Source organism: Scomber scombrus, chromosome 17 (assembly GCF_963691925.1).
Source record: "Scomber scombrus chromosome 17, fScoSco1.1, whole genome shotgun sequence".
Taxonomy (NCBI): domain Eukaryota; kingdom Metazoa; phylum Chordata; class Actinopteri; order Scombriformes; family Scombridae; genus Scomber; species Scomber scombrus.
The window spans coordinates 3,801,917-3,820,750 of NC_084986.1; the positions used below are offsets into that span (position 1 = coordinate 3,801,917).

Below are 18,834 nucleotides of genomic sequence, written 5' to 3' on the forward strand. Positions count from 1 at the left end.
CTTGTCACAGGAATTCCAACCATCCCAGTTGGTATGCAGCACCCTGGCGAGCCAATTTAAGAATAACTAGCCACCACACACACACACATACACACACACACACACACACACACACACACACACACACACACACACACACACACACACACACACACAGAGTTACACACACCAGAAGCAGCTCTGCCCTCGTCTGGGTCTTTCACTGAAAGTAAATGAGAGGCTTATCTACTGCATATCTGAACAAGACACTGTAGGAGAGGGATTATGAGGAGAGGGATTGGTGTGTGTGTGTGTGTGTATGTGTGTGTGTGTGTGTGTGTGTGTGTGTGTGTGTGTGTGTGTGTGTGTGTGTGTCAGAGATAGAGAGATATGAATGCAACTGATCTGAAACACATGCACACACACACACACACACACACACACACACACACGCACACACACACTAGTAAGGATACAACGAAAGCGAGGATTTGTACAAATGTTATACAATAAAAATCTATTATCTCGTCACTTTGGCAACGTTATTCTGGACCGTCGTTCACATAAAGATAAAGTCGGATGAAATAGAGTGAAAGAGAGAGAGAGAGAGAGAGAGAGAGAGAGAGAGAGAGAGAGAGAGAGAGAGAGAGAGAGACGGAGAGCTTTCGGCCCTTTAGGATTGAACAGCCTCCCACACACACACACACACACACACACACACACACACACACACACACACACACACACACACACAGCCCTCTGTTCTGACTGCATGGTTAATGCCCACACACTGTTCATACCTCCAGGGTTTGGATTGGTGTGTGTGTGTGTGTGTGTGTGTGAGTGTGTGTGTGTGTGTGTGTGTGTGTGTGTGTGTGTGTGTGTGTGTGTGTGTGTGTGTGTGTGTGTGTGTGTGTGTGTGAGTGTGTGTGTGTGCTTATACTTGTGCGTACCTGCCTTCACCTCGGCTCTCTTGTATATTATTATTTACATAATAAAGCTTCCGTCGGACGTCTATCAGGGAAAATCAGGGATCCTCAAACACGTGATGTCGTTCGTTCTGCACTCCGGTATGAAAATGGTGAGAAGGAACAGGTGTTCACCACGGGACAAACCACACACAGCTGATCCGCCGTAGAGTCCGACGCTCGATGCTACAGCCTCACAGGCGACGGTTTTATCCATCGAGGATCTTCCTTGTTTGGAGAGACTGTGTTTGTTGGATTTAGAAGTAGGGCGAGGATGAGTCTGTAGCTCTGAGAATTAAAAACGAACCACTATCCAATGAGTTCTGGTATAAATAAATGTTGTAAATATATAGCCTGTAATGTATTTTAGGCACATTTCTTGTATATAAGGCTGAAACTAATGATTTTCTCCTTTAATTGATTAGTTATTTGGTCTTTAACGTGCCAGAAAATTATAAAATCTGGTTATCAAAATAGCTTAATAATTAATTTTAACCTAGTTTTTTAGTCTAGCTTTGATTTAACTCTTCTCTCCTTTATTTCATTTTACTTTTGGCTTTTTAACCTATTATAACCGCTAACTTTTAGATCTTTTATTACATTTTTATAATTCTTATTTGGTCTCAAATTGTTCGTTTTCCTTCCTTTTCTCTACGTTGTCACTTGTTCTGTCTTATTATCAGCTTCTCAATCAACTATGAAGCCCTTTAACCCTTGTGTCGTCCTCCTGGGTCAAATTGACCCCGTCTGTTTTGACCCTTCCTTCCTTCCTTCCTTCCTTCTCTCTTTCTTTCCTTCCTCTCTCTTTCCTTCCTTCCTTCTTTCCTTCCTCCACTCCCTTTCTTCCTTCCTTCTGTCCTTCCTTCCTCCCTCCCTCCTTCTTTCCTTCCTCTTTTCCTTTCTCCCTCCCTTTCTCCCTCCCTCCTTCCTTCTCTCCTCCCTCCCTTCCCTCTTTCCTTTCCTTTCCTTCCTCCCTTCATTCCTTCCTTCTTCCTTACTTCCTCCCTTCCTTCCTTTCCCCCTCCCTCCTTTTCTTCCTTCTTCCTCCCTTCCTTATTCCTCCCTTCCTTCCTTCCTCCCTCCCTTCCTTCCTTCTTCCTTCCTCCCTCCCTTCCTTCCATCTTCCTCCCTTCCTTCCTTGACTTGAGGACAACAGGAGGGTTAAACTACATTAACCTGTGTGAAAGCTGCTATATAGTTAAAGTTTTAATTGATTCATATTATATTATCACAGGTATTAAACAACAAGCTCAGCACTAAAACCTTTCAGCTTCAACTCCTGAGGCAGCCTCACCATTAAAACTGTACATTTGACTCCAAACACACACACATGTGCGGTTATTCAGTAATGAGACTTAAATGTTTGCATTCACGCTATACTACATACTTTACAGCATCTAAAAAAAAATGACCTCCAGATGATGTTGGAGCGATCTAATCTCAGCAGCAGCGGCGAGCTCTTTTTATTTTAATGGTCTTTTTTGGATTCAGTTCACACCGGCCTTTGAGAGGAGCTGCCTGCTTCTGATTGGACGGCCTTAAAATACAGTATTGTGCAGTTCAAGCAGAGATCGCTCACCACTCTGCCTACACACACACACACACACACACACACACACACACACATATAAACACACAGAACAAACTTCAGATCAGGTGTAACTGCCTACCTAGATCTATTTCCATGTGTATATGAAAGCTGAGCTGCTCCTTTATGTTAAGTAACTCTGGTTTATTTAAAGCTTTCTGAAGATTTGTGAGTGTATGTGTGTGTGTGTGTATGTGTGTGTGTGTGTGTGTGTGTGTGTGTGTGTGTGTGTGTGTGTGTGTGTGTGTGTGTGTGTGTGTGTGTGTGTGTTTTACTATTTTTACCTCTGCGTAAAAGCTTTGAATGCGTCCTGTTTTGACCTACCTACAACTTGGGTGTCTCGTCATGCCCTTTGCCAGCAAGCAACCCCCCCCCCCCCCCCCCCCCCCCCCCCCTCTCTCTCTCTCTCCACCTCCCTACACACTCACACACACTCACAACTGGTACATACACTTCCCACGCTCTCACACACACACACACACACACACACACACACACACACACACACACACACATATATATATAAACAACGCCAGCAGCTATGTCTCTCCTACGCACAGGAACTGGGGCAGGTTGTGTCGGTGCATGTATGAATAAAGCTTTATGTAAGCCATTCACTTACACGCTCTCCCACTCATCCTCGCAGACTGAGACCATTCAACACTTTCATTACAAAACCAGTCAACCTTACGTAAGGTTAAACTGGAGTTTAACCAGGAGTGGAGAATTATTATCTGCATGCTTTAAGGTGTAACTCATCGTTATTGTTGTTATTACGGGGCGTGTGAGTCAAGAGGTCAGATAGCAGACGAGGCGCGTGAGGTTGAGATAGCAGACAGTGGAGAAGGTTGCAACCGTTGGCGACCTCAAATGGCAGCGAGATGTGTACAGTAAGTTTTTGAATTTTGAGGATGTTAAAAGCCAGAAATCGGTAATTAGGAAGCTAAATGTGACTGTTTGAAGGTTGAACTTTGACTTAAGAGTCAAAATGTTAGTGTTAATACAGTTTTATTTCAATTACCTTAAGTACGTTTCTGTGTAAGAGAGCTATTGATTGATCAAAGGCCAGTTTTTTTAGGGTTAAAGCTAAAGACAGGATCATCAAATTAAGTATGGATGACTATGAGAGGCAGTCAGGAAACTCTTTACAGTGTCATTAATGAAAATATGAGATGCCAAACTGTGTAAAACTCAAACATGACGCATGATTTTACTTCCATCGCTTCCTCGCCAGACATCAGGAAGCAAAATGTGATTGTTTGAAGCTTGAACTTTCACTGAGGAGTCCAAATTTCAGTGTATATATGTATATTTAAGGTCTTTTCTTTATTGAACAAAGACCAGTTTTTTTTAGGGTTAAAGCTAATTTGAATGTAGCTTCACTTCAATCTTAAGAAAAACCCTCAATAAATCAAAAGATACACTTAATTCAGGATCATTAAACTAAGTATGGACAGTATGACAGGCATTCATGAAACTCCTTAACAGTGTCATTCATTAAAATACAAACCTAATAGGCCGTGCCAAACTGCGTAAAAAAAAAAAAAAACATGACGCATGATTTCACTTCCATGGCTTCCTCGCCACTTTTACTTCCTGTTCCACGTATTTTGAATACCGGAGCTACTAAAAGTGTTTTTCGTGTTACCTTTTTGAAAATCCCTCCGGAGTTCATCATCCTGGATCAGGTTGAGTCATACAGAGGATGTGACAACATAGGTGACGATGATTTCCTGGATATGACGTCGTTTTTGTTTTGTTCTGCGGGTGTCAGAGAATAATAAATATAGAATAGAATAGAAGAGGCAGGTTTAATTATAGAGCACATTGCACTACATCATGGAAAGAGAGATAAACAGCTGAAATGCTATCCTGAACATCCAAACTAATATAGAATAGAAATATCAACTCTACTATAAAGCACACCGTATTATAGTATATAAGGTTATATAAGAGAGCATAAAACAGTAGAACATGACCTAAAATACCACGTGGGAAGACCTGCAGCTCAGCTTTTAAACTTCAAAATGTTTCCCAAAGTTCAGAGTCTTAAACTGGAAAAATAAAGGATGAAAAAAGTGTCTGTCAGGATGCCGTTTTATCTCTTGGTCCTGACAGTATTCAGGTAACTCACAGCACAATTTGGGTCTTCCTAAGTATCAACTACTCTATAAAAAGGTTTGTGGAGAAAGCAGGTACTGGACCAAATCTGAAAAAGCAAAAGAAAACTGCAGCTCCCAATGCAGGTAGGTTTAATAGGATACCACAAGCGCTATCCTATAAAACCTACCTGCATTGGGAGCTGCAGTGTGTGGACTTTGCTCCTCAACTGACTGAACCATGATGTCAGGTGGACGTTAAGACTCTCAATCGGGCCTCTGTTAGCAATTTGTAAGATTGACTCACTTGAAAACTTCTCTGAAAATGTGGTTAGTATTTTTTAGACAAGCTCAATTGATGATCCAGAACTGAACTGAAGATATTTGAACCAGTTTCAAGGAGTTGGCCGTCAAGTACAGCATGCCCCCTGTTATGAAATCAAGCGTTGGCAAAGAGAAAAACACTCAATCTATCAAATTGTGCATTAAGAAGGGGAACAGGAAGTTCCTTTAGCTTTCAAGTGATTAAGTGGATGTTTGTTGACATTTAACCTAATGTTGCATCTGTAGACTAACATCAAACATGACTCATTTTAAACCGATACCAACAGTAATTCACTCCCTGCTGCTTTGGCACCTTCAGCTATTTCTTATTTGTCTTTGCAATGCATCAGATGTGTGCCCACAGCAGTGATACTGGTGTGTACAAGAAGCACACACTGACTTTACCTCCAGCTCATCATTACAGGTTGTCTACATTAGCTTGTAGTTTGAGTCAGCTGACCCACCGACCATCCAGTCCCCGATCACCCTGAGTTTGGCCAAACTTGAATACCCATTGTTTTTAACAGAGGAGTCGGTCCTCTGGGTTTCAGACCACATTCCTGCACTCTTAACACCATGGAAAACATAAAAATGTGACCCAGGTCTAAGATAATGTTTCTTGTGTGTGTGTGTGTGTGTGTGTGTATGTGTGTGTTTCTGTGTTTGCATATGTATGTGTGTGTGCGCGTGCATGTGAAAAACACAAGGTAGCCCAAAGTTAACGTTCCTGCTGCTAAGAATACAGCATGTTTTCCTCAAGTGCTATTAATAGATCTCACGTTGGGCCCCCAGACACACCACGTCACCAAGCCCTGCTTACCAGCACTGAGGCCACAATGTGTGTGTGTGTGTGTGTTTGTGTGTGTGTGTGTACATGTTTAGGTGTCTGTGTGTGTGTGTGTGTGTGTGTGTGTCGCAATCAAGAGTGCGAGGGAAGTTGTTTAAAACCTGCGATGAGGAAATACAAAGCAAAAATGCAACTTCAGCAGGCGTGTGTGTTTTGTGTGTTTTGTGTGTGTGTGTGTGTGTGTGTGTGTGTGTTTGTGTGCGCGCAAACGCTCTGTGCTTCTTCTGCTGTCAGGTGTTATTGTGGTTAAGAAACGTTAAACAACGGAAACACACACATATACAATGTGTCTACTGCAGTGTTTGCAGTGCAGTTGCAATGCCTGCAAGTACTGTAAGTGTGTATGTGTGTGTGTGTGTGTGTGTGTGTGTGTTTGCTTTTCCACTGAGTACATACCAAGTTAGATCAAACTATGACACGCAGAGAGAGGCAGGAGAGGTGCTAGCGCTGATAGCTGCTCTTCGACTTGGCCTTTTTGGACGCCTACACACATTATGACACTCCGACGTCACTTCCACAGCGCTATTTATAAGCCTTTGTGTCTTTTTAGGAACAGCGTGGGTTTGCTTTGCATCAGTGACTCACTGAGTAGAAGGAGGAGGGAGGAGGGAGGGAGGGGAGGAGGAAGGGGAGGCAAAGGCAGAAAGCGGATGGATTCCAATGTGAAGAAACTAACTGAGCAATCAATGACATTTAGATTCGCACGTAAGGCATGTTCTTGACAACTTAATGAGTCCTCGCTCTACAACAAAGTATGAGGTTTTGTTTTGTACTTATTAGTCAAAATGTTACATCTGATTGTAGATTACTTCAAGGTTTCAGTCAGGCTGAATTTGGGCTTTGTACTGCTGATGATTTTGGACAACACAACTAATGAGCCCTTTTCTCTCTCTCTTTGTTTTGCTGCAGGTCTTTTGCTGAGTGAACTGAATGACTTTTGAAGCTACAGAAAGAGGATCTACAAGCACTTTTACCAAGAAAAGTTAGTATTTAGTATTCTCAAGAGTTATATGTTTGTTTTTTTTAATTCACACAAGTCCTAAAACATTTCTGTTCTCTCTCTGCAGATCACTCAAGGATACTTCTACCTTTCGGATGAACTGGACAGAAAAACAACGCACAGAGACTTAAGCGTGTTTACAAAATGGCAAAAGGAGAGAAACATTTCTGATGTTGTCCTCTAAGGCTCCCCTTTTATTTCCACTTCCTACTTCCTGTTTCCAGCCTGGCTCTGCAATCAGTCTATTTCAGCTATGGACAGGTACTTCCTGTTTCTGTGAACTTGACGGCAGCCCTCAAAGGTTCAGCTATCATGCCTGTTAGTTTTGGGACCTTGTAACCCTCCAGAACCCACCCTCCCAACTCCCTTACCATCCCCCTTTCACCTCCCTTGTCTAATCCACAAAAGAGCTTCACAAAAATGGAGGCTCGTGAATCAGCTGCCGCTGGGCAGAAGTGCCCAAATAAAGAACCAGTAAAGGACAAGACGCCTCTGCATAGACAGTGGGCCTCTGAGCCCTCTGCAACCACCAAACGAAGCACTTTTGCTGACCCGGAGGCAAAACATCGGGAGAGTTTGCCGTGCGGTGCCACTGGGGGATCAGCACCCCAGCAGAAGTACGGAATCACAGGGAATACTGGGAAGCTGCTATCTGGACCCTCTGCAGTTGGGGCCATAGGAGGCCCGCCATCTCAAGACTCCCAAGGGCCCTTTGCTCAGGGGTTCCCGAGGGGATACGCCTACCAGCTGGGCCAGCCGTACCCTCAGCACCCTCAAACTGAGCGCTTCCTCTCAGGAGCCAAACCACAGCCAGGCCTCGAGCCTCACGCCTGGCCATTTGCCGGCCAGTTGCCCTCAGATGATTTGTACCCTGTAGGACACCCAGGACACACTCACCCACATGGAGTTGGGGCAGGGAGGTTTCCACGGCAGAAATCTCCCAGTTTACCTAGCTCCTTCGGACAGTATTCTCAGTCAGGCCCCGAGCCTGGAGATGAGGGCTACGGCAAAAAAGAGCAAAAACCGAAAAAACCCGGAAAGTACATCTGTCACTACTGTGGCCGAGCTTGCGCCAAGCCTAGCGTCCTGAAAAAGCACATCCGCTCACATACTGGAGAGAGGCCATATCCCTGCGTACCCTGCGGCTTTTCCTTCAAAACCAAGAGCAACCTTTACAAGCATCGCAAGTCCCATGCTCATGCCATAAAGGCTGGACTCGTACCATTTTCAGAGCTAGCTGTGGCGCGCAGTGGGGACATGGACCAGGCGTCCCAAGTGGGCGAAGCTGAGGTCCACTCAGATGGAGAGCAGAGCACTGACACAGATGAGGAAGGTGTGGAGGGCTCAACCATGCTGACCGACAAAGACAGCCCCATCCCACAGCTCTCCTTTGAAGCTGACAAGAATACAGGTAATTTTCCCGTTAAAGAGGAACTCAGCCATATACACATAATCACATGGATTCTTGTTGTCAGACTGTATTTTAACCCTCCTGTTGTCTTCCCGTCCTCTTGGGGATGTTTATAAAGCAGAAGGTTTAAATTATCACCCAATACTGTGTTTTTACCTTTTTAGCCAACTTCATTCCAACTTATTACCATTGGTTTTACACATATTTTTGGAAATTATGGTCAATAGGCCTCATTTAAATTAAGGTATACCTCATTTTTGAGTACGCCTTCCCAGGTCAATGACCCTAGGGCAACAGGAGGGTTTAATACAGATGATTTTTCCAACAATAGATATCTCTGCTCAAAATTAGCTTGTAGCTTGTGTCTGCTTGGATTTGACGGTCAGTTAAGCCAACATAATAGCCAAGACTCTGAGTTACATTTCATATGTTGACCAACTGTGGTATCAGCCTTCACAAATGCTATTTGATAGATATCTTGAGGGTGTATTTACTGGGAATCAGTTCATGCCGACTGCTTTGAGTTCAGCATCTCTGTCCACAGAAGTAGCCATCTGTCAGCTTGAGGACAACAGCTGGCTAAACAGTCTTCACCAGGCTGACTGACAGCAGAAAATGATTAAACTAAAATAGTTTTCATGTAGGCTCCACAAGATAGAATGGACAGTGATTGTATTATTCAATAAATAAAAAAACAAAACATCTGCCTGTAGTGAAACCAGCAAGATCACAGGCAGACTGAGAGCTTTGATCAATCAGTATGGACAGATTTGTGTAATTTAAAAAACTGTCCATGCAGATTACGCTTCATTAAATGCGATAGAGGAGAAAAATGGGGGGTTACGTAAATCTCTCGGATTGTAGTTGGTTTGATACATTCAATAAAAATAATCTGGATTGGCCATTACTCTTTAACAAGACATATTGTGAAATACTAACCACCCTGAATCTTAAAATGCATAAAGTTCTTAATCAGAATTTAAAAATAAACAATTGTAGCTTGTCAACTTTGAAAAATTTGTGTTGTTTTACTTATTGTTGTACTGCTCAACTCTAATCTGCTTTTTGGTGCTCTACTCTGTATCATGCTCTACTTAGGTGGTGTGGAACCAGCATATGCAGATTCAGCTGAAGAGTTGCCCGTGGGGTCTATGAAAGTGCCTATTCTTATTGTCCCCAAGTCGGGGGGAGTCCCCTCCACAGGGATGGAGTGCCCGCCCTTTCAAGACATAAAAGCATCACACCACATGTTGGCGTCGCAGGCTGGCAGAAGAGTACATTCACTGGATGACTCCCCCACCATCAAACAGCGACTGGCCCTGAGACTGAATGAGAAAAAAGGCCACGATCCTGACTCTGCCATGTCCCAGTCCCTGAACCTCCTCAGTCCTCACAGCAAGGGCAGCACAGACTCTGGCTACTTTTCCCGCTCTGAGAGTGCAGAGCAGCAGATCAGCCCTCCGAATACTAATGTAAAGACGTACGAAGAGATTATGTTTGGTCGGACTTGGTACTACCGACCCAACTCCAGATCTAGACAGTCTATCACGGTGGGTATGGCTGGGGCGGACCCGAGCAGCCTAGCTAGCTTAAAGCAACCAGGTGCAATTCTGGACATGGGGAAGATAGCTGAGGATCATATCTGTTTCAGAGGGGATGTAGGAATCTCTGGAGATCCCAAGCAGTATCCAACAGGACCTTGTCAGAGCAGTACAGGGCTTCTGGAGCCTCCATCGGATTCTGGAACCCTTATTAGGAGTAACTCCATGCCAACTTCCTCCCCTCCTAACCTAAGTGTACCTCCTGCAATTCGAGGCAGCCACTCCTTCGATGAGATGATGACGTCTGATGATGTGTTTTACCCACCAGGGCTTCGCAGACTCAGAAGGCAGGCCGCATTCGAACATTCAGCCAATGAAGCCCATGTAGGAGAGGCTGAGGGCTACGGACATATGCCTAAGACTTTACCTTCATCTATGGGTATGAAGATTAGTGAGCGACCCCCAGGAGTCCCAGAGCACATTGCCTATAGCCCATATGGTACTAAAGTTAGCATGTCAGAAATCGCCACAAGAAAAAGAAGGAAAGAGAAGAGTGTTGGGGATGAGGAGGACAGCCCTGGACACTGTGACAGTAGCTGTAGTGGTTCAGTAGAGATGATGGGGGACTATGAATTTAAAGGTAGTTTTGATGGGTCCAGAGGCACCCCGACAGGGAAGGGCTCTCTTCACAGTGCTCACAGCCAGTCTGACAGCTTTGACACCTGTGCCAGCATGTGCTCTGAGGACATTGCACTGTTTACTGACTCTGAGGGGAGGAAGGCAGCTGGGAATGTTATATCAGTAATCCAGCACACCAACTCCCTCAGCCGGCCAAATTCTTTTGAGAAGTCAGAGTCCTTTGAGCAGCCAGGTTATCAGCCTTCAGAAAAAGCTCCATCTAGCCAGTACTCTGAACAGTCCGACACAGACATCTTTGAAGATGCTCTGAGTCCTGAGTCTGCCCTTTTGAGGACGGAGAGTATGGAGCAGCAGCTGCAGAGTGACAGTGACATGGCCTCCCTCTCATCTTCATCAGCTGCAGCTTCACCTGGCCAGCCTTATCACATCCCACACAAACTAGTCCGGCAACCCAACATCCAAGTTCCTGAAATCAGGGTGACGGAGGAGCCAGACAAGCCTGAGAAAGATACAGAAGCTCCAATGACCAAGGAACCGGAGAAGCAGCAGCAGCATGTGGAGGAGTTCCAGCTGCCACAGAGGAGTGACACTCTCTCCCAGATGCCATCAGAAAAGCTCCCACCCAAGAAGAAGAGGCTGCGCCTCGCGGATATGGAGCACTCGTCTGGAGAGTCTAGCTTTGAGTCGACCTGCACCAGCCTTTCTCGCAGCCCCAGTCAGGAGAGCAACCTGTCCCACTCCTCTTCCTTCTCCATGTCCTTTGACAGAGATGAAGGCCTCAAGTCTGGCTCACCTACCAAACAGGTACCCAGTTATATCTTTCATACTTTTAATGTATAAAATACCTCTACAGCAGTTTAAGTATAGTTTTCGTAGCGTGCTAAGATGGTCATGGTATAACATCTGGTCCTTGTGATTTTGAACCAGGATGACTCGTCGGCCCCCGGTGGTGGAGCTAAACAGTCGGAGTTCCTGACGGTGCCTGGTAGTAGTCATTCCAGCCACCAGCAGCAGAGGGAGATGAGGAGGTCTTCATCGGAGCAGGCACCATGCACACTGCCCACAGAGTTGCCTGAAATGCGCAGCAAATCCTTTGACTATGGAAGCCTGTCAACTTCACGACAGGGAGAGCTTTACTCCAGTGCCTCTGCAATGAAGGAACGGCGGCGTGGATATCTTGTTCGACAGGTAACATTAAAAGCTCCCTATTATTGTTAATCTCAAGTTGATCGATTAGTCTAACCTACAGACTTTGATTTGTTTCTTTAGTTTTAGTACTTTTAAAACCCTGATTTAGATGGTAGTAGAAACACCTCGAGAAACTTTTAGTGTCCTGGCCCCTTCACCTACTTCTACCAAATTTCTTTTCATTATATCTACATTACATTGTGCACCCACATTTAGGTTTATCCTATCGCAAATCATCCATAGTCTCACCCGCAGAAAGAAATCAGAAATCAAACGACAGATGACCCCGCTTGCTTGAAATACTTTCCAACCATTTACTATCCTAAAATCTTAACCGCCTAGACAATTCCTAATAAAACTGATAAGTATCATTACATGTAATTTCAAGACTGACCCACTTTGCTTCCCTTCTTACACATGCAGCATTCATTGAGTGTTTACCCAGAGGCAGTCACTCAGGAACCAGGGGGTGCTGAGATGTCAATCAAACAGGAGAGCTTGGAACAGGGCGTGTGGTCTGGCCCGACAGGATCACCACACAGCAGCATCGATGGGGCCAGCAGAACCAAGAGAGTTGGCAGTAGTCCTGGTGGTAAGCTTTGCATTACAACCTTAAAACTATGTCACAGTATATACAGGAAATTGTTTAAGATTTTGTGTAATTTTCCTTACAGAATTGCTTAACAGTGTATAATCAAGAACTCAAATCATAGTAGCTAAGTCTTTTGTGATACTTTCCCAAGACCTTTAACCAAATAGCAGTATCATGATAACATGGTGGTTGTTTTAGCTTCTTTCTCTACTCATTAAACTTGGCAGGTTTGGATCGTATTCTACCCAATGAATGACATGTTTACTGTGCAAAAGAATGAGAGTAGTGTATGGGATTTAGAAATACAAGACACGTAATACATTGTTATGTTTAATATCCACGTGTAGGATCTCACCAACACCAACAGCACCACCAGCATCTACTCCAGCAGAGTATCAGTGAGGACAGCCTGCAGGACGAGCCTCTCTATGGCAGGTAAGGAAGGGTGGATTTCCCTGTGCAACACTAAAAAGAGTAGACAAGATTCATTACTGCAACAGTATAATTACAGGAAAAATAAGAGTATTCAACCTTTTCTGCACTAGGTCCCAGCAGCATCGCCTGCAGGCCCAGGGTTCTTCATCTGAGGGGGAACATCCATGTCACGAGGTCCTGAACAAGGAAGGCATGCAGCAGTACCAAAGTAGTCCCCCCTTCCTTTCTTTCCAGCCACCAGGTCTATACTGGAATCAGGAGGCCGGTCCGACGCCCAGACCGCAGCTGACCCTCCAAGCCCAACAACAAATCCAGAAACTACACATCAGATCTCAGGGCAACCTACCTGGACACCCACTCCACAAACAACAGCAGCTCCACTCCCTGCAGCAAATCCATGAACAGCCACATGACGGAAAACCGGAAAGTTCTCAGATGTACCCTGCCTCTTTCTCATCTCGGTCATCCCCTCTATCTCATCAGCAACCACAAAACTTTGCCTCTCTCTCCTCTAAGCTCCCCCTGCCCAGCTCATCCAACACCTCCATGCTTCTCCAGCAGATCCAACCTGTCTTTGCCACCCAGAACCTGGGCTCCCAGGCCTCTCTGCCTGGTATATTAGTTCCTGTGCGGATCCAAACCCATGTGCCATCGTATGGGAGTGTTATGTACACCAGTGTTAGCCAGCTGATAACTACCCATGGCAGTGGAGCACACGGTGTAGGCTTAGCCAGGCCAGGCGGTGCTGACAGCAGCAACATGTCTCCTCCAGTTGGTGTTATGAATGTCAGTAAACCCCCTGGAGGAGTTGGAGGAGGCATAAGTGGAACAGGGTTCAACCTATCACACTTCTTGGGACAGACTGACGGGGCAGTGCTACGCTATCCAAACTGGAAGGGTCCAGATTCACTGCCAGAGCAACGTGTGAACACAGGGATCCCGCTGTCACTAACGTCAGGCACCATTTCCACCACAGACGCCTCGGGATCTGGCATCGGAGGCAGCAAACGAATGCTTTCCCCTGCCAGCTCTCTGGAGCTATTCATTGAGACTAAGCAGCAGAAAAGAGTGAAGGAGGAAAGGATGTATGGACAGATTGTTAAGGAGATGAGCGCTGTTGAGCTGAGTGGAACTGAAACCAGTAGCAAGCCTGAGAAGGATCAAGGCAGATGTCATCGAGCTCCTCTTAAGAGCGAAGCCTCCATGGATGATTCTGAAAGGATGTCTTCTTCTCCTCCACTAAGCGACTTCCCTGTTGCCACCAAAATTGCCATTCCCGTGCGTTCCTCTGCCCCCCATCTCCCCGATGTACCCCGGGCAGAGAGCTTTACCCCTCCTCTCCAGATTGTCACAGATCGTTCTCCAGTTTCATGTGGCCGGGACTCCCCAGAGGAGCTCGATGTGGACGATTCAGCCCCAGAGCCCAGCTCCAGCCCCCACTCCATGGTCTCCTGCAACGATGCTGAGGACACGGACAACACCAAGCATCCCTCATCCAGTAAACTCCCTGTTAGCATGCTGGTTCAGCTAGCTGCCAACCAAAGTCCAGGATTATCCGGAGCAGTGGGCCAGACTCTGCTCGTCACGGATGTAGCCGACGTCCAGCAGTTTTTCCAGTTCCCGAGCCTGCGCACCATGAGCAGAGTCAGCTGGTGTTTCTTGAACTACACCAAACCCAACAGCACCCAGGCTGCCGTGCGAAGCTCCGTCTACAACTCGTGGTGTGTAAGCTCATATAACCCCAATCCTCTGAACCTCAGCACCAAAGCTGCGCTGAACCTGTTAAGGTCCAAACAGAGGAGGAACACTGACCAGATGTACACAATGGCGGCCATGTCGCCACCCAGCTCTGGAAAATTGGTGTCATCTGTGGCCTGGAAGCTGAGGTTTGATCAGGTTTGTCTCAAATAAAGATTTAAAACAGTCGTGGATTCAAATACAGAGAAAGGACGTTTTCTTCTTTATATCCTCATACTTCATTTCCTTTCCTTTCTTTCCTTTTTCTTCTCTTGTTGCTGTAGCTGAAGCCAGAGCTGATGCCTGTTGATGTCAGTCACTTTGGGAGGAAGATGAAGGGAGTGGTGTCGTGGGACCGTTCGAAGGAGGAGCAGGTGGAGAAGGAGGTCTCGGTCAAACAGCCCGCCAACGAACCGACCCGCATCAAGATCTTCGAAGGCGGGTACGTCTAGCTAACGCACACAGTTCAAGAACCTCAGTCCAATAAAGCGATTGGAAAGAATTATCCTGTATTATATCAGAAGTGTTGTAGTAACTTGCACTTTTGAATTATTGATTTAATATTTGCTTTTTTAAGCATTTGAATGTAGTTTTCTAGTGTTTGAGCCTCCTTTAACCCTCCTGTTGTCCTCGAGTCAAGGAAGGAAGGGAGGAAGAAGGAAGGAAAGGAAGGAAGGAAAGGAAGAAGGAAGGGAGGAAGAAGGAAGGAAAGGAGGGAAGGAAGGAAGGAAAGAAGGAAGGAAGGAAGGAAGGTAGGAGGGAGGGAGGAAAGAATGAAGGAAGGTAGGAGGGAGAAAGGAAAAGAGGAAGGGAGGAAGGAAGGAAAGAAGGACAGAGGAAAGAAGGAAGGGAGGAAGATAGGGGGGAGGAAAGAAAGAGAGAAGGAGGAAGGAAGGACAGAAGGAAGGAAGGGAGGAAAGAAGGAACAGTCAAAACGGACGGGGTCAATTAGACCCGGGAGGACTACATGAAGGTTAAAGATAGTAAAAGTGAGTTTATGGGTTAAAATAGACATTAAATGGAATTGAAAGTCCGCTCAAAGCTGCTGAAATAGCTGAAAATCTATTTTTCTTTGACTGAAAACAGATTTTACTTGTAGAATGTGAACTGTCTAGTAGGCACATACACAGCATTATGTAGAAATGAATATATAAAGTCACTCTTATACCTCCATAAAAAGGTCTGTTGGTGTTATATCAGTCCTTTGTGGCGCTCTCACCCTTGTGAGTTGTGCAAAAAGGAAACATAGTCATTCATTTCTGCCAAAGAGGTTGGTGTATGTTTTCGTTTTGGGGGTAACTTGTTTGGCTTCTTTGTCAATATCTCCAAATCTCAGAAGTTTCCGTTACAACTGCTGAGCAAAGTTGGATGATAATCTAGATCTCAGATTTCCACAAACCAGTTCTTAGTGGAAACTGTCAGAGAGAGAGAGAGAGCTGATTTGAAACCATAGATTTGTTTTTGTTTGACAGAAAATAATCAATCAATTGTCAAACGCAACAAAACAACGACTCCTCAAGTTCTAGTTCATTTCCGCATGCCGATCCAGTATTGTCCAGTTCCCTCCTTCTCTGTTTCCTCCCTTCCTTCTTTCCTTCCTCCATCCCTCCCTTCTTCTTTCCTTCCCTCCTTCCTTCCTCCCTTCCTCTTTTCCTCCCTCCGTCCTACTTTCCTTCCTTCCTTCTTTCCTTTCCTCCCTCCCTTCTATCCTCCCTCCCTCCTCCCTTCCTTCCGTCAGTCCTTCCTCCCTCCTTCTCTTTCTTTCCTTCCCTCATTCCTTCCTTCCTTCCTTCCTCCCTCTTTTCTTTCCTTCCTTCTTTTCCTTCCTTCCTCCCTCCCTTCCTCCCTCCCTCCTTTCCTTCCTTCCTTCATTACTTCCTTCCTCCGTCCCTTCCTCCCTTCTTTCCTTTGTCCTTCTTTACTTCCTTCCTCCCTACCTCTTTTCCTTTCTCCCTCCCTTCTTCCTCCTTTTCTTCCTTCCCTCCTTCCTCCCTTCCTTCTTTTTCCCTCCCTTCCTTCCTCCTTTCCTTCCTTCTTCCTCCTTTCCTCCCTTCCTCCCTTCCTCCCTTCCTTCCTTCGAGGACAACAGGAGGGTTAAAAGACAACAGTAACAAAAATAAAAAAAATGAAGGTAACACATCAAGAAACAAAGTACAAAATTAAATAGACATCAAGACACTAAAACTGAGATTTTTTTGTAAATAACTTTATTAGATTCACGAGACACGACGGACGTCCAGTCAGCTTTATTTATCAGCTGAGATTTAAGGAAGCTTTTGCATCTGGAGGCTGAATAACAATCTTTAATACCTGAACTCTGTTGAAGGTGGCTGCTGCTCCCCTTTGACCCCAAACTCACAAAATACTGAGATGTTTTTTTATCCTCACATCTAAATATCAAACCCAAAAAAGAACATCATCAACTTTACAAACTTTAAGGACATTTGTTTACAACCTTCTTCTTTGTGCCAGTTCAGCTTCGGGCCAAAACCTCCGAGCCTGGTAAACTCATCACAGGCCTAACGACTCGAAATGCATCGCTGTAATTGGACGTCGGCTTTCGTAATTCTCTCTCTCGCTTTTATAGACTGGTGTGAAGTGGGATCTGTCCCTCATTAGTTTTTTATTTTAAAGGCTTTTTCACACTGTTGTTTTTTTTCTAAAAGCAGCAACTGTGGTATAATTATATATTTTGTTTATGTCAATCAGAAAAGTAGCTTTTATTGTTAAATATAGGTTATATTGTCTTTTGTTGAGTATGTTTTCCCTTCCATGTTATTTACTTAATTTTAGGTTTATTGCTTTTCTAGGACTGCAGAAGACAACTTTAAACTGTTAATTTACACCAGCCTGTTGTAAAAGTTTAGATTTCACTCTTAAAGTATCTTTCTGTGTAAGATAAGAGAGTTTTTTTGGCATTTGTTTTGGCATCAAGCTGCCTTAAAATGAGTCAGCTAATGAGCGAACGGCTAAACGAGGCTCCGAAGGGCTGCAGAAAATCTCAGATGAGCTGCAGAAATAACTTTTTTTTGGACAAGACCGAGCACGAAACGTCAATACTGAAATGTGTCCATGGCACCAAGTAGCAAAAAAGTAGCAAAAGCTGGCGTCAAACGCAACTTCATATCTTTACTTTTTGTTTGATTTGACATCTTGAGAGTTTAATAATATATTTCTTAAAAACTGTATTTTATTAAAGCAGAGCTGTTTGTATGTCACATTTAAACAGTGTAGTGTCTTGCTAAAAATCAGTTTATATGTCTCGAAATGAGGTGTCAAAAAAGAAAGTTTAGTATTATTACCAAAACTCAGGTACACATCAGCACTTGTGATTTTCTTAATTGATTGTTTGCAGTACTCAGGAATCTGATACGGACTTTAAAGCAATAAAAAAAGTTTAGTTTGATAACGACGAAGCCAAGACGACCCTTTATTTTTTAGTTATGATGTTATTAAAAAAAGTAACACGAAAGATTATTTTTCCACATAGAAAGCAAAAAGGTATTTACCCTTAAAATGTACTTTTAAATTGTCTAATAAAGCCTGTGCGAGGGAGTTAAAGCTAGAAACCCCCGTAGTGTGAGACATTCCTGCAGTATCATAATGTTTTATAGTCTTACAGTAGGGCCAATAAGGCCAAGGTTACTGAATGGAACAGACAAACATGCAAAAATGCCATCACGCACACACACACACACACACACATATATACACACAAACACACATACAGGGAGTTATTAAATGCAGCAGACAGTGAAGTAATTCTCTTTTGTCCCCAAAGGACACTTTAGGAGCATTAAGTGGATAAAAACCGCACTAAGAGGCAAACGGGGGAAACAGACGCACAAAAACACCAAAACTTGTAAAAAAATAAGGATCAAAATCTTTTCTGGATGAAAGAAAACAAGTTTTGGGAAGGAGAACTGAATCCATTACCCCCATTTATTCCCCCCCCCAACACACACACACACACCTGAAAGTTTCGAGTAGTTTTGAAAGCAAATCTGCTTTTATGATCTTACCGTGTGGCGTGAATAAAATAGAATAAAACAAAAATAATCATCGTAATTCATTTTCATAACTGGCCGCAGCTGTGTAAACGTCTCGACTCAGACGAGCGTTCGGAGGTATTTCCCACACGGCGGCGCAAAAGTTGAAAGACGAATTTTTCCCTCGTTCTCGATGCAGACGGTGGATTCGTTTGATGTACCTGATATTCGACCTCGTTTTTTTAACACATGAGGCCCTGAACTACTCCATTACCTACACTGCTCCAACCGCTGCAGACAGGACAGGAAACTACACCATTCAGCAGCCGTTCTCACTATTCCACCACACAGGGAGGGAAAAAAAAATCGGCTTCTTTTTCACACGAGGAAAAGAGCCTGAATGTGATGTTCTGCGGCTGAGAAAAGACAGACAACATTCACCAGCGTTTGACTGGTGGTTGCTGGTAATTTCCCTCCATGACAGACAGACTCCCGCA

General features: G+C 44.5%; 1 protein-coding gene across 1 annotated transcript in view; it reads left to right on the top strand.

Annotated features, from left to right (window-relative positions):
* Window positions 1-6,921: 6,921 nt before the first annotated feature.
* hivep2a (HIVEP zinc finger 2a) overlaps window positions 6,922-18,834 on the top strand; it is a 29,268-nt gene continuing 17,355 nt past the window's right edge. Inside the window, exons 1-7 of the mRNA XM_062436882.1 lie at window positions 6,922-8,216; window positions 9,315-11,200; window positions 11,324-11,584; window positions 12,008-12,176; window positions 12,524-12,611; window positions 12,722-14,507; window positions 14,633-14,790. Of these exons, the coding sequence (XP_062292866.1) occupies window positions 7,226-8,216; window positions 9,315-11,200; window positions 11,324-11,584; window positions 12,008-12,176; window positions 12,524-12,611; window positions 12,722-14,507; window positions 14,633-14,790 (5,339 nt within the window). The 5' untranslated portion in view covers window positions 6,922-7,225. The remainder of the gene's footprint in view (window positions 8,217-9,314; window positions 11,201-11,323; window positions 11,585-12,007; window positions 12,177-12,523; window positions 12,612-12,721; window positions 14,508-14,632; window positions 14,791-18,834) is intronic.